We start from the raw sequence: 24,991 nt of genomic DNA, 5'->3' as shown, positions 1-24,991 counted from the left end.
TTAAGGGAGTGCGGTTTTACAAAGAAAAAAAAGGCGTTACCAAAATGAAAAAGCTAATATGTTATTTATAATCGAAAATACCCATAAAGACATTTTTGATATTTTGAAAAATTGTTGTGTGTACCAGCAAAAATAGTGAATGCCCCAAGCAATTCCCTTCAAAATATTGAGGATGGCCCTTCCGCTCAGTTGAGTATAGGCTCAATCAAGACGTACACGGCCCAATGGCCCATATTTACCCATTAATCCTGAAACTAAAAAAGACTAAAACAAACCAATAACTCATGATTAATTTATAAAAAAAAAACTATTTTGACCATTTTTAAAATAATAAAAACATAAAAAAAACGATATATGAGTATTTATTTTAAATATATAATTATTAATTTAATTAATTAACTCTAATTTGTATATTTTTTATTTGAAATCTATTTTTTATTTCTTAAAATTTTGAAACTTTTAAACATTACTCATGTTTTTTCAAGGAAATATTTCAAAAATTATGATTATTAAGAGACTCAAATATGTTATATTATTATACGTTATTCAATTAAAACCTAATTTATTGTTGTCATAATTTTCTATAATTTATTTATTAGTCTAATTGATTTATTTTTTTTATTTTTTTTCAAACATTTGTATTTAAGTGCATGTGTAAATACTACGGATATTTTTATTAAAATGATAATGCAAATATTTTACTTATAACTTCAATTCATAAAAAAATGAGCAAATAATATATATATATATATATATATATATATATATATATATATATATATATATATATATATATATATATGTATGTATAGTAATCCGTGCATGAGCACATACATCATACTAGTACACTTTATAAAAGAACCCAGATCGATAAATAACCCCCTTAAAATTTCATATTCGAGGGACTTGCATATGGTTACTTCTCTCCATTTGCAAAGAAATGAGAAAGTAGTGAGTTTTCACATGTGATAATGAAAGTAGTCTCACTTTTAACTTTATTTTATTATAGTAAAAAAATTAAATATAATTTAACATAATTATATATATTTTTACTTATTTCTTTTTTTACTTAAACCGAATAAATAGAGACAATTAATGTTTCATTCTCTTTATTTTTTTCTCTTAATCTAGGAAACTTAAAACTTTACTCTCTTTTTTTGGGTACTTATTTTCTCTTGTTTTCTATTTATTTCATTTTTTTAAATTTCTTTTCACATTTAAACCATTAACCACCCTCATACCATGATTGTACGAGTGTGTTTAATACTTTCTCTATTTACTAATGAATGGACAAAGTTTCAATGAGATTTCTTAAATAAGTTTTATGTTATTATTTGATCAAAATAAGAGTTTCACTTTTGTAACTCATATAATAAAGATTTGTATTTTCTCTTATTCCTTATATATAAGAAACAAATGAGTTTTTTATATTCTAATAATTATAAAAAACATAAATTCACTTTAGATGTATTAATTACTATTAATGAGATCTTCACTCATTCTTCATGCAAGCGGATGTATTAACATGAGTCGGAGGGAAATTAAATGTTGATTCTAACAATGTCCAACCATCCATTAGATGTTGGATTTTCGATTCTGCCTCCACCTAGAATGAGAATGATATAGACAGAATAAGCATAGACGTTTATGATATGAAAAATAGAAATTGAGTACAATTGAAGGTACAAAGGCTTATTGAAAATGATTATTATGTTCATGGTTTTAAGTTGTTGTCTACATATCTCAATTTAATTTGTCCTTAGTTTTAATTCCTTATCCAACCAAATATCAACACTTTTTTAACTTTTGTTATCGTCATTTCTCTCTTGATGACTGTTTTAGTAATTTTTTTCCCGTGTGAGTAAGTTACGTATGTATGATGTTGAACTTTATGAGGGATAAAAATTTGGATCTATTATAGCCACTACATGAATAGAAAGACAAAAGAGGGAATCATTTATGAGTTGAGACCAGAATTTTATGAAAAAGTGGCTAAACTAGAATGAAAAATTTAGAATCAGGTAACAAAGTTAATTAGTAAGAACTAAGAAGAACCAAACCAGCACATGGTATGCATATTTGAGGATTACAAGCAAACACAAAAGTTGAAGTTCTATGGTGTGATAACTACTTAACATGAATCCATAAATTAGGTAAATTAAGAAGTTCCAAATGTTTGGTCCATCCATGACTATCAACGATGAAGATCGTATCCATTTTTATGCATGCAACAATATACTCAAAGATGCAAGAGATGAAGGAACAATTGGAAAATATGATAAAATTTAGCTGACATCAATATAAATTAAGAAAGGATTAACAGCTTCTGTTCCAGGTAACCATTCTTTTGTGTTCTATTATTTTGAAAGCCGGCAGTTCTTCAACTTCTTGCATCAACTATAAATGCATTAAGGTTAGTTGCATGAAAACACAATTAATTATTGCATTAAACGTAGGCTTACACATGTTTTGGTGATTTTTAAATAAATTCCATTTATTAAAAAAACTTGTGTTTTATTCCTCGACAAAAGATTAAATGTACTATGTTTTTGTCATATGTAAGACAAAAATGAATAAAAATTAAATAAAACTAAAATAGAAATGGCATATTGAGGGACCAAAACTTTTTTTTTTTTTTACAAATGAAGGACCAAAACATTAAATGTATAATTAAGCCTTAAATATATTTTCATTCATCTGCCTCATACACATGGGTATTCTGATGCTGCTTGAACTCTCTTCCTTTTCTAAACCTATTGGCATCCATATGATCCTTTCTTTCCACAGCACACCAATATAATATTCTTCTCATCAGGAGTGTCATCTACATTGTCTGACAAAGAGAGGTCTTGATTCAAATGGCCAAGAGCCAATTTCTTTAGTTTCTCACAAGGTTCATCTCATTCTCATTCACCTCCTTCACTATTGCTTTAGTATCCAATGGCTTAATGTCTCCATCAAAAGTAGAAGTAATTTGAGTAGATTTTGTTCTCTTGTGCTAGTAAAATGCTCAGGTGCTTCAATTGCTTCACCTTCCTTAAGAGTTGATGGAAGAGATGGAGATATAGTTTTCCACTTCAGATTACAATCAGAGGCAAATGCTAAAGAAGCAGGTAATGAACTGAGCTTGCTTGCTTGTTTGTGATCTAACTCAAACAAAAAATGGTTGTTGGAGTAGTAGTTTTTTACAATTACTCGTGCAAATTTATCTTCAAACTGGCACTAAACCCGAACATGAATTTTAACCTTTAACATTAACAACAGAGAATGCAGGGGCCTTTTTGATTAATCATGACATGACCACTATTATCATGAACCATGTGAATTAAGAGTTTGGTTGGTAGATATAGGAAGTGATACATGTGCAGGATATTGTGTTCTTTCCAAAGCTAAATCATCATCAATCCATGCATAAGGGTCTATGTACATTTTCCCCTTGCTAGATGCCTCAAAAATTCCATGGAGCTTTTTGTCACTGTAGTTGAACAAAAAAATTGGTAGGCTATTCTTCACATAGGAAAAATGGCTAGCTGGTAATCCTCTAAAACACAAATTACCAACTTGATGATATCATGACCCCACCCTCAAAATGAGGGATTTCATTGTTAACACTAATGATTTCATGATATTATCATATTATTCAACCTAATTTCAAGCAAAATATTTCAGTGTTGCATGTTAACAAATTTTGAATTTAAAATATCATTTATTCTTCCAAGTAAACTGATACTAATTGTTATCAATCTATTACAAATGCTACAATAAAGACAATCAATTGCAAAATTGTGAAAGAATAACCAAAGAGTTGTTTTGCTTGACATTCTTGCAATGTACTCTTCTTGCAACCAAATATGACTCCATCAAGTTGATACTTCTCCAAATTTCTGCCTACAGAACTAACCACTGACTTTCGAGAAAAATGCATAATCCTACTAATATTGAAAATTTGTATTCTCCTCTCAGTCCTCATCCTGGCACAAAAGAACAAGGCTTTATTTCATTAACAATATATGGAAAAATCGAGACCATCGAGAAATGTAAAAGATTAATATCAAATGAACCAAAGCAAAGCTATTAAAAGTTAAAATAAATGAAAACTTCACAAATTTCATTAAAAAAGATGAACTTAGTAAAGACAATGGAAGTAATTGGGCAAAGTATTGAATATTGGATTGAACAAATTTAATTGAGCATCAATTAGTGTTGGCATCACAATAGTCCTTAAGGATTATCATGGCAACAATGTGAGGGGGCATAATAGAAACTTGACACAAATAAGGTTGTAGAAAACATAATCCTATCCTAATCTTTCTACCACCCAACCCATATGCCCATAAACATTAGAGAAAGCGTTACAGGCACTATCAGATAAAAATAACAAATTCAAGAAAGTAAAAGCACAAGGAAAAAAGTCTACATATTTCCTAGCTATATTTTCTAGCATTCCAAACTAAAAGACTGATGATAGCTAGGAAAAAAGTAAAGGAATTGAGTGAAATAGAGATACTTAAAACAAGATTGTGAGACACAGAAGGGTCACAAAGAAAAACCAACACAAAAGGCCAAATGTGGGAAAATATTTTTAATACTACATTGTAATGCAAAAGTACCTAAGGGACACTTTATGTGAGGAATGTTCATCACATTTTTATAATGATCATGAGATTAATAATCAATCAAGTAGTTTAGAGAATGTTAAACAATCCATACATAGAAATTGAATATCTAAACAATAACATGCCTATTTTATTTTTCTTTAATCTTCATTCAGTAATCTAGGATCAATGGAATAGGAGCACCTTATTTGTATTAATACGAGGTATGTACGCAGTACCTCCTTAGCACTTACACTTTATGGATGAGCATTATAAGAAAAGATGTGCCTCTTGATAGGAAGAAAAAAAAAAAGGCATAACACTACTTTTATATCTCTCTTTGACTTGACTATTAATTAGCACTTTAACAATGATAGAATTTAATACAATTTACATGTTATTTATGCCCGACATGGATTTGGAATTTCCTTGTGAAATGGCATTGATATGTGATGATACCAACACAAATATTTTGAACACGTATTGTTCGCATTTATCATAAATGACTTTTTTCTTGGGGAAAAACAAAGAACAAAATAATAGACATGAATTTGATCAAGTTACATAATAATAATAATTTAAATTGAACAATTCATTGGCAATAAAAGAATTTTTTGAGTTTTATTATTCAAAAGTTATACTAAACTTTAAAGTTTGTCTCTATTAAGGGGGTGTTATATTTGATTTGTGGTTGTTAGAGTGCCAACTTAGTTGGAATCGTTTCATCCATGGTCCAATAATGACATTCCTTTCTTTTGCCTTAAAAAATTGTAGCTATTGACAGTTGAATTAGACAAAATCAATTAATTAAATAAATCTCTTTCAGCACATGTTTTTCATTTACAAAACTAAAATCAATACCTGATTTAAGAGAAATTGAGTTATTTGCTATATAGATCACTAAGTATTAATAGACATAAAAATCTTATTGAAAGAGTTAAAACTTAACTTTTTAAATTAAATATTTTATTTAAAATCTTGAATTAGTTTATTTAGTAAATATACTGGAATGACAGACAACATATAATAAGCAAACTAAAGATGTATAGCTTAATTGATTGAGTAATGGGCGTGAGTAGTTGTAAACCCTAGTACCTAAGTTCAATTCTTGTAACACCAAACAAAGCATACTAGAATGAGAGGAATATGGAAACTATGCATGGATGAGATATACAATTAATGATGATTTAAATGAATTAATTGGTACTACATAAACTAACAAGATGCATCTACTTTTCAGTGACCTATCATTTAAAAACTTCACAACTAAGTATATTTAGTTTGGAGTAGTTATGAGATGGATGATCGATCTTCTGAAAAATTTCTCAAAAAGCGTGTGATTGAAGATAAAGCATCGTGAAAAGTTCCATGTTGATTTGTGGAGATAGTCAATTATCTTGAGAGCAGTCGACCGTTGTCATAATTGGTTATCGAGGTTTCAGAAAGGATTACCTAAAGAGGGTTCTCACTAGTTAAAAGTTTTGACCAATAAGAATATTAAATGAAATATTACAGTGTAAAATGTTGCAGAGTGTAAACCGTTGAGACATCAATAATCATAAACATTTACATTCTTATAGATAAAATAAATTCCTTCATACATGATTTAACATAGGGATGGATCCAAGGGTTGCACCCCTCCCTTGGGACCCTTTGTATAAATATAAGAAAAAAAAGAAAATTTTAAAAAAAGAAAATAAATAAGAAAAATAAGTTTTTAATTGATATTAGCTTAAATTTTTAATTGTAATAGTTCATATCTCTAATTTTATCCATAAGATTAATAATAAATATTCTTAAAACTTATTATTTATTAGAAATACAATATTTAAATAGTCATGTAAAAAAAATTCAGATCCTCTTTTAATATTTTCCTGGATTCATCCTTGGTCTAACATATATTCTTTCCCTAATTATATTGCATATAAGACAAATTTTTTGTATAATCAACACCATAAGTAAGTTTGATGTTGTTTTCTATTTTAAACTGGAACTTTTTGGTAATGTATGCTAAAGCAACAAAAGAAGCAAAAAAATTACAATATCTAGAGTGGAGTAAGCCTGGCATGAGCAGCCAAAAGCTTCAACATATCTCGAGGGGGTTCGCCTAAACTAAGGAAGAAAAATGTAAAACTTTTACCTACTTAATAAATATTTTCATGAAAGTTAGTTTATTTTTCTAATAGCATTAACGCTATTTTAAATCTTGCGAAAATTCCACACTTTTTCAAACTTTATTATATAATACTCCCTTGTTCCTTTTTTATTATTGAATTTTTTAAAGAAAAAAATTATTTTCCTGTTGTTTGTAAAGTTAATAGTAATTACCGTTTTGTTAATTAAACTCTTATATTTCACCTTATCATTATTCTCTCTCTCTTTCTAAATAATTGAATTAATTTTATTTGCAAAAACCACGGAAACTAATAATTTTTTTATGAAATTGTTTGGTCCTTTCCTATTATAACCCTGTAAATTCACTTTCACTACACGTTATCTCTCCAACAATAGTTTATATTTGTGTTTCTGTCCACCAAATTATCCATCAATAAATAATTAATATGTATAAAATAATTAATGTAAGGGTATAATTAAAAAAAAATAATGTAACCTTATATTTTAAAAATCACAGATAAATAGAAATATTTTTTCCGGAGAACAATTTAAAGAAATGGAAAGAGTAATAATTTACACTTGTGAACTAGAAATGAAAAAGAAAAAAATATTTTATTCAAATTAAAAAAGCTATTACATTTCTTGATTTTTGTGTAAAAACACAAAAAGAAACGGAAGGAATATATTGAAATTAAATATATAATTTAGCGTAATATAATTTCGACCCCATTTGGGATGGTTTTCTGTTTTCAATTTCAAAATTATTAAAAATTAAATGCAGTTTATATTTTGAGTTTTCACTTTCAGTTTATTTTGATTTTTAGATTATAAAAAGTTGTTATAAACTGAAAATTGATAAGTCAAATATTCTATCTTATCATGCTCCATTATAAAATCATGTAATATAAAAAAATACTCAAAAAATAACTAAAAATAAAAAATAATTAAAAAGTATTAAAAAATAAAATTTCTACAACTAAAAAAAAATTTAAAACTATAAAAAAATAATGACACAAATATAACACTAATAATAATATAATGATATATATAACATATGTTTCTACAATTTATTAGGATAAATTATATTTTTTTCTGAATTTTTTGACATTTATGATTTTGGCCCTTAAACTTTGCAGAGCCTGATCAACATCCCCAAACATTTTTTCTGTCCAAGATGTTGTTACTTTTATTATTATTTTATTTCATTATGTTTTTTACCATAAAAGTCACATAAACCATAAATTACTTGAGTAACTTGTTTGAAAGGTCTTAAACATATTTTTGCCACTAAAAACTATCATAAATCGCTAATCCCACATCCAAGTTAAATTCAAACCAAACCAAATCTAAGTTTAATTTTTACATGTATCACACTCAATTTACTCACAACAATAGAGAGAAATTAATACTAAGATCAATATCAAGATGAAGAATGCTTCTTCTAATAACATTTGAAACTAAAGATTCTACTCAAATTCCAACAGAAGTGTATAATCGAGTCTGCAATGCAATTGAAAAATCCTAATCTCTCCATCGAATTAAGAAGTGACACTACCAAATCACCGCTACCATTTCAAAGCACATTACTATTTAATTTCCAGTCACTCATTCAAATTCAATTCATTATGTGAAAAATCACAAATCAGACTTTAGCACTTGTCGATAAAACAATAATTAGTCACATAAAAATTTGGAAGACGTAGAGAACTTGCGAGAAGTAGATGAGGAGCATGAGGGGGACAAAGATGAGAAACGGAACAACAACGACCTAAGTGTGGGAGCTTACGCAGACGAGGGTTCCGAGCTTAATTTATGCGACAAAGGCAAGTTTTTGTTGTATATTTTAACAAAATTTTGTCAAAATACACAGCAAAAACCTACTTTTGTTAGGAGTATCTTGAGAAAATCTTGTCTAAAATCTAGACATAGCAAAAACATATATTTATACTGTGTGCATGGACAAAATCTTTTCTAAACTCAAAAAAATATTAAAGCACTTCAAATGGACAAAGCACCAAGCTTGAATGAGAATTAGGCCTGCTTAAAAGGACAACGTATAAGCTCAAAAACGAAGTTATCACTTGATGCCTTAAGTAGTTAAATTGGATAGTCGATTAATTTGTCAAAGAATCTATTTATATTTTCAGGTGTTTTTTTTTTCAGAGAATAATATCACATCAAGAACAAAATTGCATAACCATTTACAGAATAATATCATCAACAAGAAGTAATACATTCGGTGTTATATATAGTTCCTGTGTAGAATTCGAATATAACTACAAAAAATAAATAAGATATAACTAGGAACAGTCTTGCCTGCTCATGATTCCTATGCCAGGAAAATTTGATAATTGATACTTCCCTTATAGGTGTATCAGATATTTATTCCACGTTTGAATGCTATATTAAGAGTTGCATTTGCACGGCTTAATCAAAAACCTATATAATTGTCATAAATGTATTAATTCTCACACTTCATTGGCTTGCTGTTATCACGACATCTTGGCTCTTGCAAAGAGTACACCAGCAAAAAGACCTGAAAATAGTGTGCATTTTTTGTACAAGTTAATAAGATTAAAAGGAAGAGAAACATTCCCAAAAGAAAAATGTAGAGTGGTTTTGCTGATAAATTACCAAACAAAATGCTGAATAAATTTGATACACTGAGAGGAACTTTGAACACTAAAATGCCAGCAATAGAGATTGGAATCTTGTTTAAGGAACCTACAAGACTGTAAAACATGCACAAACTTACTAGACATTAATGGATGGAAAAAGAACTCAAATCAGAATAAATAATTGAAACCATCAAATTTAGTTCAATGCAAGAGAATTTAGTCTGTTTGTATGTTCACTAAAATCCTTGGCATCCTTTCCTGTCCCTAGATTTATCCACAAGACACCACATATTTATATGGTGGTGTACGTTCCTTTCCTGTGTCTCATAGGAAGACTATCTACGTATTGAATTTCAACTCCATAGAATTACCTATATGTTGTAGGGCTAGTTTGATGTAAGAACCACATTGAGGTAAAGCTGATGGAAAGTCCAAGCAGTCCACTGGCTGTTGCAACCACCCAAAATATCGGCAGTTTAACTACGTCACTGGAAATCAAAACGAAAATCATGGTGAGGATGCAAAAGGGCTAATTGAATTCTAAAGTAAAGAAACATATTCACTCACGCATGTATTACATAATCCCACTCGCCAAAAAGGAAAATCAAGATGATGGCAAAAGGTAAAGACAATAAGTTGTTCAGCAACACCATTGACACTTCATTAAGAGATCCAGATTTTGTTGCGTTTTTTGCTTCATCCATAACCCGCCTAAGGGTAAGCTGAGACAAAAAGGAAAACATTTAATCAAAGCTTAGGTTGGACATAACTGGAATTTGACCCAAAGAAGGCTCTCTTCTCAAAGATATCAATGCCAGTATCAAACTTAGAAGTCTCTTACAGAATATAGGATGAAAACAAAGGATAAATACACATACTGAATAACTTGCAGTTAGAACACAATTGATAATCTGCCAGGTATAACCAACTGCATCAAAGGAGAGATCTGTAATACCACCACTCACAGCAGAGATAATCTGTATGAATTATGTATAGAGAAGGCAAAAAAGACTTCAGAAACTTGTATACTAATACTTCATAGAAGAGTAATACTAATAAGACTATCAGCACGTTAATAAATAATATAGATTAATGATGATTTTTTATAGGAAGGCACATAAATTGATGAATAAATCAAACTATCAGCATTTTCTTTTGTGATTTCTGAGCTGATGAAACAGCAAACATTGCCCAATTATTCAGAGTTACCCATAAATGTCAGAACAGAGAGAGGCTTCACAAGCATGGTATTATCAAGGATTGTTGCATTTGTATTATAAAATATCCAGCATGTTTCACCTTGATTGAGCAAAAACTTACAATCTGATAATTTGAACTAACTGCTAGAGTTTTACTACTACACAAGCATGTAATTTTCATATAACAAGATGATTTAGGCATTTAGCCATCCAACACCAAGATTGAAATATAGTGGAGACATCAGATGTTAATGTTATCCAACACATGGTCTTAACTCCTAACCAGTAAGTCGTAACAAAACTCAAATTGTCCAAAAATACAGCACGCCAACGAGTACGATTTAAGAATTCCATTTACCATCATAAACATTGCAGTCCACACTTTGGGACTCTGACGTTTCCGAAATAAATACAATTCTCCAATTGCTGTTAAGATATTTGTCATGTTCTTGAGAATAGTCACCATGGCAACATTTATGTATTTCAAACTGAAAAGAAAAATGAACCAGCAGACATTATGTATAAATACGAGCAACACAAGATGCATGATCATTGACTAACAGACAGAGCACCAGAACAATAACAAGTTGTGCTGGTCCTTTAAAACATGTTTTACTAATCAGGTTCAAGTTCAACATCTCTATAGGTGTTAATAAAATATACAAAGAGCAAAGTTTATTCTATACCTATACATGCCTGAGACAAGCATGCCAACGAATATCACATTGACAGGGATCCAGGCCCTGATCAGCCTCCAACTGAGCTTTTCAACTGAAATTCGACCAGAGAGAGACAACAGAACAACAACTAGAGTAGCGATAAAGTTCTGCAAAGTACAAGGAAGAATAAAGCTCACATGATTGATTTTGCATTTACAATAAGCTCCAGGAAAGAAGTAAAGCCAAGAAGCTGAGAAACTATCATTCTTAAGAATTATAGTCTGATTAGAACCTCTTGCCATGATTTAACACTCAGAGCAAAAACAAGGACAGAAACTAACTTACTTGATAAAACATCAATGATATTCCTGCATCAAAATTATAACCTGATAAAACAATTTTGTTCAGCATTATCATGGAGCAAGAAGAAATACAGTAGGCCGCTCCTGAGATAAGAGGTCCAGACTTCTTAGCTGATCCATGCAAATGATGCCTTTCCTCCTCATCAAGAAGACTGACATTATCACCAATTGTAGCTTTATTTGCTTTCAGAAATCTGTGTGCAACATATTACTTAAGCACCACTATTATTATTTAATAAATCAACAATCATAGCATTATAAGGTTAAAACATGCACCCAAAAACCCATAACTCAAACAAGAATTTTCAAACACCAAAAATGTAAAGAAAAAATATCATGGAGCAATTGAGTGAACTAGATTTAAAAAAAAAATGATACAAACATGACATCTGCTTAGCGAAATTTACAGTAACAGAATAGAAATGAAAGAAAAGACAGGAAAATGCATAGATACATAGAGATAAGCCGCAGAGCTGGAATTCAATGAAAAAAATAAAAGGATTTTTAAGAATTAAAAATGTGGAAGGAAAAGAAGATTTTTTTCACACCTATCATTCAAAGTTCTGCGCTCTGCATTTGTGGCAAAGTTGTTGATTGACAACTTTCCTTGCTCACGAATTGTTTGTACAGAATTAGCCTTTTCATCTAGAAACATTTTCGATGTTATGGTGGTGCCTAACCCGGGTTCTTCAGAATCATGCTGAGAAAAAATGTCTAACTTAAAATCAGACGACATATCCTTAACCTGGCAATAAGGAAAATGAGACAAATAAAAAACAAGTCAGAAAAGATGGAGCAGTTACTTGATGCAAATTTAACGAAAACATACAAACTATAAAATACATGCTGAGCAAAATAACTACTACACTACAAGGGAATGAAAACTTTGAGAGTGGTGTTCAAATTCATGTTTCACATTGAATACAATATTATAAATTATAAATACAAATTAAATAAAATTTTAACAGTTTTGAGTATAGGGGGAGTACTTGAAATTTTTTCCAACAACAAACAATCAACAATCAAGTTCATCAATTAGGAGAGTCCTTTCATTTTCCTACACAATTTCATTTCATATCGAAAAAAGGATTGCAAACATAAACATGTGATGCGTCATGCAATTTTCAAGTTCCAATAAAACCGTCACCACAGCCAAGAACAAAAACCATGATGAAATGAAACCGGCAATTCAGCACAAAAGAAACAAACAACACATGAAAGACCAGCATTAGCACCAAACCAACAAAAACCATGATTACAAAACCAAAACAGCAGCAAAAAACAGACAAAAACTCAACCAACAGAAGAAAGAAAAAACAAAATGGGGTTCTCACTTGTGCACAGGATAACTATCTCACACAGTGCCCACGGCGTGATCATCCACAAAGATTCAAACTTGAACTAAATGGCGAAAACCCACATGGAGATAAAGTAAGAAAAAACTGCCAGGGGAATGGAAAAACCGTGCCCACCACCCAGTTGCGGAAAAGGGGAAATCACCACATGAAGATTCAAACTTTTTGAAGAACACGCAAAGGGAGAAAGAAAGGGAAGAGCAATTAAGGTGATAGTGTGAATCAGGGGCGGTTCCATGTGGGAGAGAAGCGGTGATGAAGTAGAATAATGGAGATGGAGCGGATTCCGAGGGCTTCAAAGTCAAACTGAATGAAGGTACCATGCTTGAAGAACAAGTGAAGTGAGTCAAGTGAAAGAGAAAAATGGGTTTTGCGTATGAATGTGAGGATTTCATGGTTTTGTAACTTTGTTTAATCCAAAAATGGAAAAGCAAGGCGTGTCAGTGTCACATTCACAAGCTGTTCAACTTCAAACCTTAAACTCTTCCATATCAGTTCTGTTTTCTGCTGTCTTACATCATTTTACACGTGGTTACACTTTGCAGAATGAAAAACGCAATTTTAGCACAAAAATGCAGTGAGAAGTTATCTTTGGGTGTATTTAGTTGTCTGGAGAAAAAAAGGAAATAGAAGAGAATATGTGAAAAGAGAAAAAAAGAAAAATATGTAAGAAATGTGATATGATAGAGTAGCAATAGAAATAATTTGATTGAAGAAAATAAGATGAAATAGAAAAGCACATCGAAAACTGCACAGCAGCAGCGGACAATCGACATAGTACATGGTACCATTTCCTCCCAGATCTTTTCGTTATAGAGTGGAAAAAATTTTCTATGGACACATCAATTTTTTAAAAAAATTTCTCTGCATCTAGTCTCAACCAAACCACCACCACTCCCGTATTTCTCTACATCTTTTTCTCCTCTCTAGCATTTGATTGTAACAAAATCATTCTTTAATGTTGACTGTAATTTTGAAATGTATTTACATAAAAAGATTTAAAAAAATTATGTAACATTTCATGAACTACCTTTGTTTTTTTATAAGAAACAAGTTTTAAGGTAATATACATTATTCTTTTATTAAAAAAAAAGACTAGAAAGAGTATAATGTAAGACAGTATTTTCGTGAAGGGATATAAGTGTCACTTTAGTAAAAACAAAAGGGATGTGAGTTTTTATTTAAAAATTAAAGAATGTGTGAGTGCTATTTATAAAAAACCTAAGGAGGGTGAGTCCAATTTTCCCTTACAAATAACAACATTGTTAGTCATTATTTGTCTAACACTTTTAAGTCTTGCTTCATTGATTATCTATGATTGTTTTAATTAATAGAGACAAAATTATTTTTTTATATATACTATTTTCTATCATGGATAATCTTGTGTAAGTCGAGTAGAGAATTGTTATAGACCGTAAAAAAAATCTCATAATTTTAAAAAATATGATGATTTCTTAAAAAATAAAAATTAAATTCACATGTTTTTTTAAGTTTGAAAACAAAAATCATCAATTTAAAAGTATAAGGACTAAAATATATTTTTCTCTTTTTTAATAATGAAATAGTTTCTATAATACTCTTGATAAACCATAATGGAATTATATTAATTTTTTAATCATGAATTCTTTTTGTTATGAATAGTAAATAATTTTTGAGTAAATTAGACCTACTTATCATCCCTGAAATCTCATAAAATTACACATATTTTTTCTTTTGTTTCTATCCCTATTTCAACTCCTAAATTGTTGAAAAATATTATACTAACACTCATTATACATTACACTAATCCCTTAATTATTTGAAAAATGTTATACCATATTTTTCTACAAAGAAGGTTATTGTAAATGTTAAAAAACAGTGAAGCTCTGATTTTCAGGTTATTAGTATGTTATTTTAACCAATTAAACTGATAGATCAATTGTGTTAGAAAATAAATAACGTCAATATATATATATATATATATATATATATAACACTAAAATTTCTTATGTATATTGAATACACATATAAGTTTATATAATAAATTTTGAAACAATTAATGTTGATCTAATAATATAGGTCATACGGATTATTAATCCGTAAGCCCATACAGATTGACAGGGTCTTACAGATTGGTAATCAGTAATACATAAGCCTCTTATGGATCCGTATGAGGCTTCCGTAAGTCTTATATGGATTGTCAATCCGTATGTATTATATGTAAGAGTATTTTTTATTTTTTTTTCCTTTTATTGTTAGATGTATTGAAAAAAAATATTGGGTGCAGGAAAAAAATCTCTTATGTCTAAGTTCTAGTTAGTTGAAGCCCCAAAGTCCAAATTATCAATGTGGTCTTGGTTCTTTCTATGAAGGACTAGTAAGGGTTATACATTTTTGGTACATACTAGTAAAAGTTATATTTGTTCCTTGTTTATTATCTTTCATATAATTATTTTTCCATTACCTAGTACTAGTATTCGGATATGTTTGGATGTTTAGAGTAAATATAAATGATGGAATTAAAAAATAAAATTAAATGGAAAATGAAGAAATTAGGAAAGTATATACAACTAAGGCCACATGTGTTAAGGGGGTCTAACTTAATCGGTTGAGTAAGGTTTATGAGTTATTGTAAATTCCCTGATATTGTTGTCTTCAATTCCTACCATTAAAAAAATTAAAGCTATGAAGCAAACTTTTATACAAGGGCAAATGCTACCTGCACGTCTTAAATTTGCTTTCGACACCCCATACAAAAATTTAAACACTAGAATGGACAACGTTACCCTTAGTTGCAAGACCTCCTTCCCAGTTTTGCATTGTTAAGAATCCTCTACCTCCTTACCAAAGTCATGTGTCTCTCATCAAAAGAGTGTCTTCTGATGTTGTAAAATGTGCAACTAGTACATGCTCCTTGCAACGTCCTTCATTAAAATAATAACTCATACTAAAAAGAGTATAAAATTTCAAAATTATATTAGTCTAAAAATACCTCATGCATAATAAATAAAGTCAAGTAAATAAGTCTTTACATAAGTAAAAATATTACTCTCAAATGTGAACATCTAAAAATAACCGACACTAAAAGTTGAGTATAACGTAATCAGTCATATTTGACATATTATTTTGAATACTAACAAAGTTAAAAATATATCTAAAAGTACCTAAGTTTTCAAGCCTCCTCAATTCCAGCAATTTTTCTCTGGTGCTCTAAAAATAACACTTTTAATGAGATAATAATCATAGTGAATACAACAAACCTAGAGTGTTTATAAATAGTATTGTTCTCATACGACACAGTAATCCAAAAATTAATCATGATATCCACAATGAATTTAAAATAAGATGATATATATACTCCAATAAAAAATCAAATTAAAACATTTACAATTCATGACATTTTAAATAAATAAAATATTTAAATAAACAACAACACTTCAACGCATTCAAAAAAAATATAACAGACACAACTTTAGACTCAATCCTTTGGTTCCGAGAACCAATGTGGACCTCAAATTCTTCAAAAAGTCTATGAGCTTATATCACATTTTTCATCATAAATAAATATCATTTTCATCCCAAAGAGAAGTATCTAACATTATAATCTCATAATAAAATATTCATCATCATCCCTTTCTAGAAGATGATAACCAACTCACGAACTTACAAGAAAATTATTCTAAAAAAAACTACCAAACAAACTCTCTAATTTCGTGCATCCAAGAATAATTCTCAAAATCACACCACATCAATAATAAAAAATCAACTAATAATATGAAAACACACATATAATAACAATTATATACTTAATGTAATAACTAAGACATATAATATTCACAATGGCTAGAACATAACACACATACGTATAAGTTGGTCCTGATTCTAAAGGTTAAATTAATTTAATGATAACTCCCTTTAGAAAATGTGTGGGTGTGCACGCACGTGTGCGTGTGTGCGTCATGTTTTTTTTCCTTTTTTTTGGTCCTTGAGCAACCAAGCTATTAATACCAAGAAAGATTGTTTATTTGTATTTCTAGAAAAAAGGAACTATTTATCCTTATATAAGCATTATACGTAATTTGAAATTATATCTTTTTAGGTCTGTTTAATCAACTTTTCTTTATCTCTTATTTTTATTATCTTTAACCAATCTAATATATTATTATACTAACATCTTTTCAAAATAAATATAATAATTTAATCTATCTTTCACTTTACTAAAAGATATATTTAGATATTTTTATCTAAATAATTATTTTTGAGATGTTACACTCCTTCTCCATAACTCACCCAACAAAACCATCCACATCCTACATGTTGCGGAACATGATCACCGCCAACTTGAAGAATATGGAGTAATCCTCAAACCAAGGTTCAAGAACTTTGCAAAAGGGAACCCTTTTCTACAATCCTTAGAGACTTTCTAGGCAAATGAATCTTCAATGGCGATAACAAGACAATGCATGACGGTTCCAAAAGAAGATGAAGAGTTTGATGGTTCCTAATTTTTGTTGTTGCATGAATCCTCTAATATGTAATGTTGTGGGGTTATAGAATAAGATTTCCTAAATGTAATGGGTATTCCAAAAAGATATTATGAAATACCTATTATAGAATATTAAAACTATATTTTAGAATAAGTATTCTAGAATATCCATTACATTTACAGAAAGAATATTTATTCTAGAATATAAGTCTAATATTCTAGAATAGGTATTCCATAATACCTTTTCGGACTTCTCATTACACTAACGAAGTGCTTTGTTGTTTAGGTTAACAAAGGTGGGTGAAGAAGGAGGTGCAGACAAACTTAAAAGAAGGAAGATCAATTGTGGGATATTTTAAAATAAGGAGATGTAGGCAGTAAAATAGAGAGGGCAGGAAGCTAAAACCTATACTGAGATAGATAATTGATTTGGCAATCAAAGCATTGCTAATTAACATCTCTGGTTGTTTTTGAATTCCGAACAAAAACTTGACATGGTTTTTCATAGCAACAATACATGATTTTATTTATTTCATTTATACGACCTTGATTAAAGAAAAGACAAAAAAGGTTAATTTAGTTTTTTTTATCCCAATACAATAATTTTTTTTATCTCTTCTAAAAAATAGCAAAAAAATAATCTTTTATTGTATTGGAAGTATGTTCTCATTCTACCACTTCCTTTTCTTTTTTTACAAACTACCACTTGTTTTGTTTTTTTTTTTAAAAAGAAGCAGAAGCTTTTATTTTATTCTTTTTCCCTGCATAAAAATAAATCACATGTTGTTCATATTTTCATTGAAAAATGAAAACAGATAGGTAAGGTGTTTTCAAATAATTAACAAATTATTTAGCTGTATATTACTTGGGAAGAATAATTGGAGACACCTATAATTCAACAAGAAAACCAAACATGCACGTAGCCTTATAAAATCAACGTTTTAATTATAGCTATGTTCGTATTAAGTAGTTGAGAAAGCAAATCAGACCTAAATGTTATTCGAATAGCAAGAAACTTGGAAGTCCTTACAAATACGCCAACACGTGCATGCTTCAAAATCAAAGTTTCAATTATGGCTTGGTTCTACTAGTTGACACAGCAAATCAAACCAAAGTGTTTTCCTTATAACAAGAAACTAACAAGTCATCAAAAACAAAAATGGAAAATTAAGGCATCTTGTGCCGTATGTAAATCGCTATTTAACTTTTGAGAAGTTTGGAATCATTCAAAAATAAAGAAAGAAAAAAAAATACAAAACTTTAATTAAAATAATAAGAATTGTTCTAGCCACTGCGGTCTATTCCTCTACCATAAGAAATGCTCAAGTAAAAGCTGAAAATTTTCACAAACTTCACAACTAAAAAAAGCAATTCAAATACCAAACAAAACGTTATTCTCACTTAACATTCTCCCAACACCCATTCACAATATTTTCTTCTCTTCATTTCTTTTCATTACATCATCAATTTTATTCAACACTTTTCTCTCTTATCTCCCAATTTCTTTCCTTACTTAATGTAGAAAGTATTCTCAAAATATTAAATAAAAATAATATTCTTCATTATCAAATAATTAATGCACAAATAATGGGTCAGCTACCATTTCTCAGTTTGAATGAACCTCCCTAGCAACCTCATCGGAAACAGAACACAGGGCTGGCAGCATGTGGTCATCAGCTACCACACCACAAATTATGACATGATCTTTGTTTTTTTTAGAAGTTATGCCATGATCTTAAAAACTACCATCTATTTATAATTTCAATGCAATATGCAAGTTAATTTATGTATCATGATGCAATATATAAGGAGAAATCAAGATTTTCAATTTACAAAATAAGTTGATAAATATCAATTATGAATCATATAAAGATTAAGAAAAATTGCTGATCCAAAAAAAAAAATCAAGATTAAGTAAAATCATAAAAATTCGAAGCATATAACAATTTCTTCCTACCACATACAATGTAAATCAAACAAAATCAAAAGCTAAGAGAAAGCGAACTCAAGCAACACAGTTAAACAGAAATTTATCTAAAAAACAGTCTTACATACAGCACATTCAGTTTCTATACTATAATGTGTCAATTTAATGCACATAATTTCGTGCACAAGGGTCCAAGAACCCGGATTATGCAAAAAGAAGCATCTCATAGCTACAAAATACTTAAACAAAATTAAAATTACAAGCCATCATGAAGCTCACATCATCATCACAACCGTCAAATTCATCACACACTATACACAATCACAAAGCAAGGAAGCACAGCCCTAGGATTAAACACCAAAAGCTCCTCCTCATCAAGGCGGGTGTAGACCCCACTCGCCATCACCGAATCAAACCCTCCGTCCTCTTTTTCCACCTCATCCGAATCCGATCCGACCCGACCCGCAATCACCCGACAAACAAGCATTGCCCGCTTCACATTCATGAAGCGGAACTCCCGCTCTATGTCCTCGGGGATCGCCACGTGTGCCCGCCAACTAGTGGACAGCGTGGCGATCCCGTCGAGTTTCGGGGAAAACCCGGACTTAATAATTCCGCAAATGTTACAAAACTGCTGCGAACAAATCGCGGAATCCCCGTTGTGTCCCAAGTCGCATAAAAAGGTCGAGCAGTGGAAGCGCATGAGCTCGTTTCCGTCGGCGATGCAGCGCTCGTCGCGGCGGCGCGTATGGGCGCCGTGACGCGCCGCCTTGGACTTCACGGCCTCGCGGTACTCTTCGAATTTGGAGAGGATCTTGGGGCTGTTGTGGATCTTGAGAATGCGGGTTATGGTTGGGAATGGCTTGGATTCGGGCCAACCCGATTTGAAGATGATTTGGACGATGTTGTGACCCGGGTCGGATCTGGGTAGATCCGAAACCGCGTGTTTGAGGGTTTGATGGGCTTCTAAGAGGTGGGGCTTCTGGAAAATCTCGCCGCACGCAGTGCAGGGGAAGATGTCGTTGCGGAGAGGGAAGAAGAGGTTGGTGTCGGTGGAGATGCCGGATTCGGGGCACGAAACGGGTTGATTCCTATCCGGGTCGGGTTGCGATAAGGAAATTAAAGAACTTGCTGCGGCGGCGGAGGCGGTGGTGGTAGTGGTGGTGGCGGTGGATTGAGGGGAGGATTGGGTGGTGGCGGTGTTTGGGGTTTTGCAGGACTTGGTGGAGAAGAGATGTTTGATGAAATGCCAAGAAGAGGAGAGGGCTTTGTGGGTTTTGAATTTGGTGTGGGAAGGGGAGGAGGGTTGGGATAAAGGTGAGGTTTTGCGTTTCTTTGACGGCGGCGATTGTTTCCCGGCGGTGGTGAAGATGAAGCAGCCGAGGTGGACTAAGAGGATAAAGAAGTAGAGGAACTTGTTGAAGAAGGTGGCAATGGATGCCATAAGTTGCGCTTTAAAACAAAATGAATCTTTTGGGGTGTTTCTAGCTAACTCTATGTGGGTTTTTGGGTTTGCGGACTTTGGTGGCTAGGAGGACATGGTGGTTGATGGTGGTGCAATTGGGGTGGTGGGTTTTTTGATGGTTCATTTCATTGGGAGAAGATAGAGAGGGACATGCATGAGTTGGGGTTGAAGAAGGGAAGAAAGTGAAGAAAGAATGCAAAGAAAGAAGGTTGATGGGGGAAGAGGGGTATAGGGTGGGGGCATGAGAATAGAAGAAGAATAAAGATAAAGAGACTAAAAAGAGTAGTTGGAACGCAACTTCATAGCGTTAACTAAGCAAGCATTGATCTATGTAATTTAATGTATATGTATCTCTCTTTGTTACTGTGTTGTGCCCCAGAGAGGGATTATTATATGAGGGAGAGGAATGGAAGAAGAAACAAAGGATAGTGTTACTGTTGGCTTGATTATGTATAAGCTTTAACCGCAAGTAACGGTGTTTGTCATTCCATAACTTACAATTTGCTTTGCTAATTTTCCCCTTCAATTCAGGGTGGAAAGTGCTTCTCTTGCTATCTATGATCTATCTAACCGGTGGCACTGCTACACGGTTAAGCAATTATGAAGCAAGAAAAAGAAACTCTCACATTTACCTTACCTCTTGTTCTCTGGAACAACCTTTGACGCGGATGAGCAATTATGAAGCGATAAATGATTAAAATTGGCTCAAGTACACTTCATTTACGATTATTAAATGGGTCTTGCTAACTAAAAAATCATAAAATCATACACACTGATTAATATTTGCCTTGTTAAATTGACGTGTGTGCAAGAATTCAACTGCAGTAAAAAATTTGAACGATAGGGTGGAAACAAGTAATTCCTCAGTAATATTTTTTCTGATTTTATTTATTAAAAAATTAGTTAATTTAGTTAATAATATTAAATATGTTAAAAATTCATAATATTTTTAAATTAATTTTAAGATCATCAGAACTTTTTATCTTATTTTTTACATAATTAATTAATTAACTAATTAATGTGTGTTAGTAATTTTTCTTAATCTTCACAGAAAAGAGAATGAATTTATTTCATAAATTGATGATGTTTATTGTTTATTAACTATTTTTTGTGTACGGAACACAATATAACCCTTGAGAGTTTAAGACAGATATGTGTTTTTTGTCCAAAAATAACGGTATCTTAATTTAAAAAATAAGTAAATAAAACCAATTATACTGATAATAAAAAAATCCCTTTTTCCATGTCTTTAAACAAATCGTAAATGATTGATTGGCCCTCCTTCAAACAGTAGTTCATTGTAGTTAATTACTTTATGGAGATTACGAATCACTTATTGAATTGTTTAGCTAGATTGGAATTAACTATTAACACACTCTTTCATTCACAAGTACTTTACACAATTAAACAAAAACCTCTGTTGGAGTTTAATGTAGAGCAGGGCCACCTTCCAATAAACCCTTTATAATGGAAATAAATTCTTTCATAATAAATTTGTCTCTAAAGTCTAAAGCTGTGCACATAAAATAATTAAATGGAAGATGTCCTTTGGCAAGGAATTTATTTTTTAATTACAATATATGATATAAAATATTTTGAAGACAAACAATCTCTAATTACTACTAATCAATCGGTTGGGAGCGGAGAAATGAACAAAATAACTGATAGAAAATACAACATTTCTTTTTCATTTTCTATTTACATTAATTAATTATTGACTTAGTTATATTTTTGGTTTTCATAATTTTCCTATATGTGATTTCGGTTTCCCTAATTTTAATTATTCATATTTAGTCTTCTTAAAGTTTCTTAATTGTTGAGATTAAAATCTTTCACTTAAAAAATATATAATAACTAATATGAATTTATTAATAAAAGTAATGACATATTATTAATAAGAATAAATTAGAAAATAAAAATTGTATAAAATATTTAAATAAAATTAAAAGATAAACTATGTAAAATGTAACAATTTTTTTAATAATTTATTCAATTGTTTTATATTTTTTCCTTTGCAAATTTATATAAATAAATGATAGATTACACCTTATTTAATTAAATGTCTATTAGTTATTTGATGAAATTTTAGAGTGAGAAACTTAATTTGAATAATTGAAAAACTATGAAGACTAAATTTCAGTAATTAAAATTATGGAGACTAAAATTACAAGATATTATAAAACACATTTTTCTACTATTCAAAAATTTTAATAAAACATTTAGGGTATGAGAAAGATAAAATTTTACACTTATATGTATATAAATAAACACGAGAGTTGAAAAAGGTTTACTATTTTTTGTCCATAACCAATAAGAAGTGTAAACATTAACAAAAAAAAAATGTAACACAATATAATCAATGAAATTCGTATTACGAGATAAAAAAAAAAAAACAAAAATGCAGATGAAAAAGTTATAAAATTTATGTGATGGTTGAAGGGAGAAAAGAAGAGAAAGAAATCATGTGTTCTAATCCCTTTCACAAATAAAACCTAACAAATAATCTTGGTCGATAAAAAAAAATGTAGCTGGTTAAGACATTAGACTAAGAGTAATTATAAAGAACAACATGAATGTTGTGATACGTGGCAAGACGTGCAAGACAATGATGTCAGGATAGACATCTTAACTCTTAAGAAGGCAACAAATCATACTTTACCATGTGAAGATCATTCGAAGCTCCGCAAGATTTTGATCCATGCAACGCAGATTCTTCACCTCTAGCATCTTAATTTAGCTACCTAGGCATAAGAATTATTTTCTGACTAATGTTGATAATATAATTTCCAACATATGACACCAACATGAGTATCTCACGTGGAGAGTTCCTCATTAATCGGTTGATCCACTTGGATAACAATTTCCTATCATAAATAATAAAATAGTTATTACTTATTAGTGCTGCAATGAAATTTCATTACATATAATCCGTTTCTCAAGGAGAATCCAAAGTGCGCACTTCAGCTTGTCTAGTTCTTTATGTAATTTTCCTTTTAAAGATTCGAGCAGGTGCACACATGTCTTTGTCTCTAAATGCCCATTTTCTGATTTGAGTGTTTAACTTATCTCCTTTAGGGATTGTAATAAATAAAAGCTAAGTCGTGTCTATTACAATGTATTTATACTGATTACACACTTGCATGGTTCTTATTGAGATTTGTACTGTGCAATGTCCATGGCACAAAGACAAATGTTCCTGTCCTTTAAGGACGTTGAAGCACGTGAGAATGATAAGCCATTTTGTCATTTACTAGAAGGAAACTATTTTATTATCTTTAAGGTTTTGTGTCTTTACCTTGAATTTTAGTGCCTTATGTGCATATGGAGAGTGGAGGGTGGGACTAGCTTGGAAGGACTATGAATGAAACCAAAGCAAAGATGCCAATTACATGACTGATTGGAGAGTGATCCTAAAAATGTGTTAACAATTTTTATGTTACTCTATTTCCCCAAAATTACTAAGGTCATTCATGTGAATACTCATGTAGGAATGAGATTCGAAAGTGCTAGCTAGCTAGAGAGTTATAAAAGTAAAAAATTGCTGTTGGTATGGAAATAGTAAAATGTTAAACCACTTTTGAAACAGTTCTCTTTGTAAACGCTAGTTGTAGAAACTGAATGGTAATAGGTAATAACACAGTGAATGAAGACTTTGTCATATGGTTTTGTTCACATACGGCTCCAATAATGTCTAACAACCCTTGTTCTCATCCTCTCAATCCCTGTTCTACAAGTAGCATGTGAAGGAGTTAGGAAATTAAAATGCATGCTTTTCAAATACATCATTTGTTTGTTTGTAAAACTTTTTGTAATTATTGTATGATAATCTATTTTTTTTATTTGAACACTTCTAATTGCAAATCTTCAATCCATTGTCTACTAATGCTTATCACACGCACCCGCGATACACTCACAAATTAATTAGAAATTTAGTGTGAAAGGGATACCAAATATATATTAAAGATCTTTTGATTTGTAAGTCTCTTTCTAATTTTTCTTACCTTCTAATTTTTTTTCTTTTACTTTGTATAGATAAAAAATAAATGTTGTATAATAATATAATTTACACATTTTTTTTTTCAATAACGAAACGAATTACATAAAAGTTTAATTTATTTTATGAGGGCTATCTGGTTCCCATTGTCTACTAATTTAATTATATATGGTTTCAAGAGAAGATCATCAATCTAAATCAACTTGTGCACAAATTACAAGGTACAATCATCGGACT

At 30.6% G+C, this 24,991-nt stretch overlaps 2 protein-coding genes across 4 annotated transcripts; both read right to left on the bottom strand.

Moving 5' to 3' along the window:
- Positions 1 to 8,882: 8,882 nt before the first annotated feature.
- LOC114395411 (GDP-mannose transporter GONST2-like) lies at positions 8,883 to 13,729 on the bottom strand. 3 transcript variants are annotated; one of them, XM_028357184.1, is made up of 10 exons: positions 12,883 to 13,729; positions 12,097 to 12,293; positions 11,532 to 11,742; positions 11,214 to 11,353; positions 10,886 to 11,015; positions 10,207 to 10,305; positions 9,896 to 10,050; positions 9,700 to 9,816; positions 9,345 to 9,442; positions 8,883 to 9,246 (listed from the first exon to the last, which is right to left on the bottom strand). In XM_028357184.1, the coding sequence occupies exons 2-10, from the start codon at positions 12,282 to 12,284 to the stop codon at positions 9,203 to 9,205; spliced, it is 1,182 nt and encodes a 393-aa protein (XP_028212985.1). In that variant the 5' UTR covers positions 12,285 to 12,293; positions 12,883 to 13,729; the 3' UTR covers positions 8,883 to 9,202. The 3 variants fall into 3 exon arrangements, with proteins under 3 accessions (XP_028212985.1, XP_028212986.1, XP_028212987.1); XM_028357185.1 differs by lacking the exon at positions 12,883 to 13,729 and adding an exon at positions 12,538 to 12,628; XM_028357186.1 differs by lacking the exons at positions 12,097 to 12,293; positions 12,883 to 13,729 and having other exon boundaries at positions 11,573 to 11,710.
- Positions 13,730 to 19,373: 5,644 nt separating this feature from the next.
- LOC114396728 lies at positions 19,374 to 21,145 on the bottom strand. The gene has a single exon (XM_028358858.1). The coding sequence runs from the start codon at positions 20,737 to 20,739 to the stop codon at positions 19,600 to 19,602; it is 1,140 nt and encodes a 379-aa protein (XP_028214659.1). The 5' UTR covers positions 20,740 to 21,145; the 3' UTR covers positions 19,374 to 19,599.
- Positions 21,146 to 24,991: the final 3,846 nt, after the last annotated feature.

Source organism: Glycine soja, chromosome 18, assembly GCF_004193775.1.
Source record: "Glycine soja cultivar W05 chromosome 18, ASM419377v2, whole genome shotgun sequence".
NCBI lineage: Eukaryota > Viridiplantae > Streptophyta > Magnoliopsida > Fabales > Fabaceae > Glycine > Glycine soja.
This window is presented reverse-complemented; position numbering and strand designations above follow the sequence as displayed.

Coding starts and splice junctions, on each gene's coding strand:
- LOC114395411 (XM_028357184.1), bottom strand. CDS start 12,284: ATGTCGTCTGATTTTAAGTTAGACATTTTTTCTCAGCATGATTCTGAA. Junction 11,743..12,096: donor CGCAGAACTTTGAATGATAG/GTGTGAAAAAAA, acceptor TGTTGCACACAG/ATTTCTGAAAGCAAATAAAG. Junction 11,016..11,213: donor CTTGTCTCAGGCATGTATAG/GTATAGAATAAA, acceptor TTTTCTTTTCAG/TTTGAAATACATAAATGTTG.
- LOC114396728 (XM_028358858.1), bottom strand. CDS start 20,739: ATGGCATCCATTGCCACCTTCTTCAACAAGTTCCTCTACTTCTTTATC.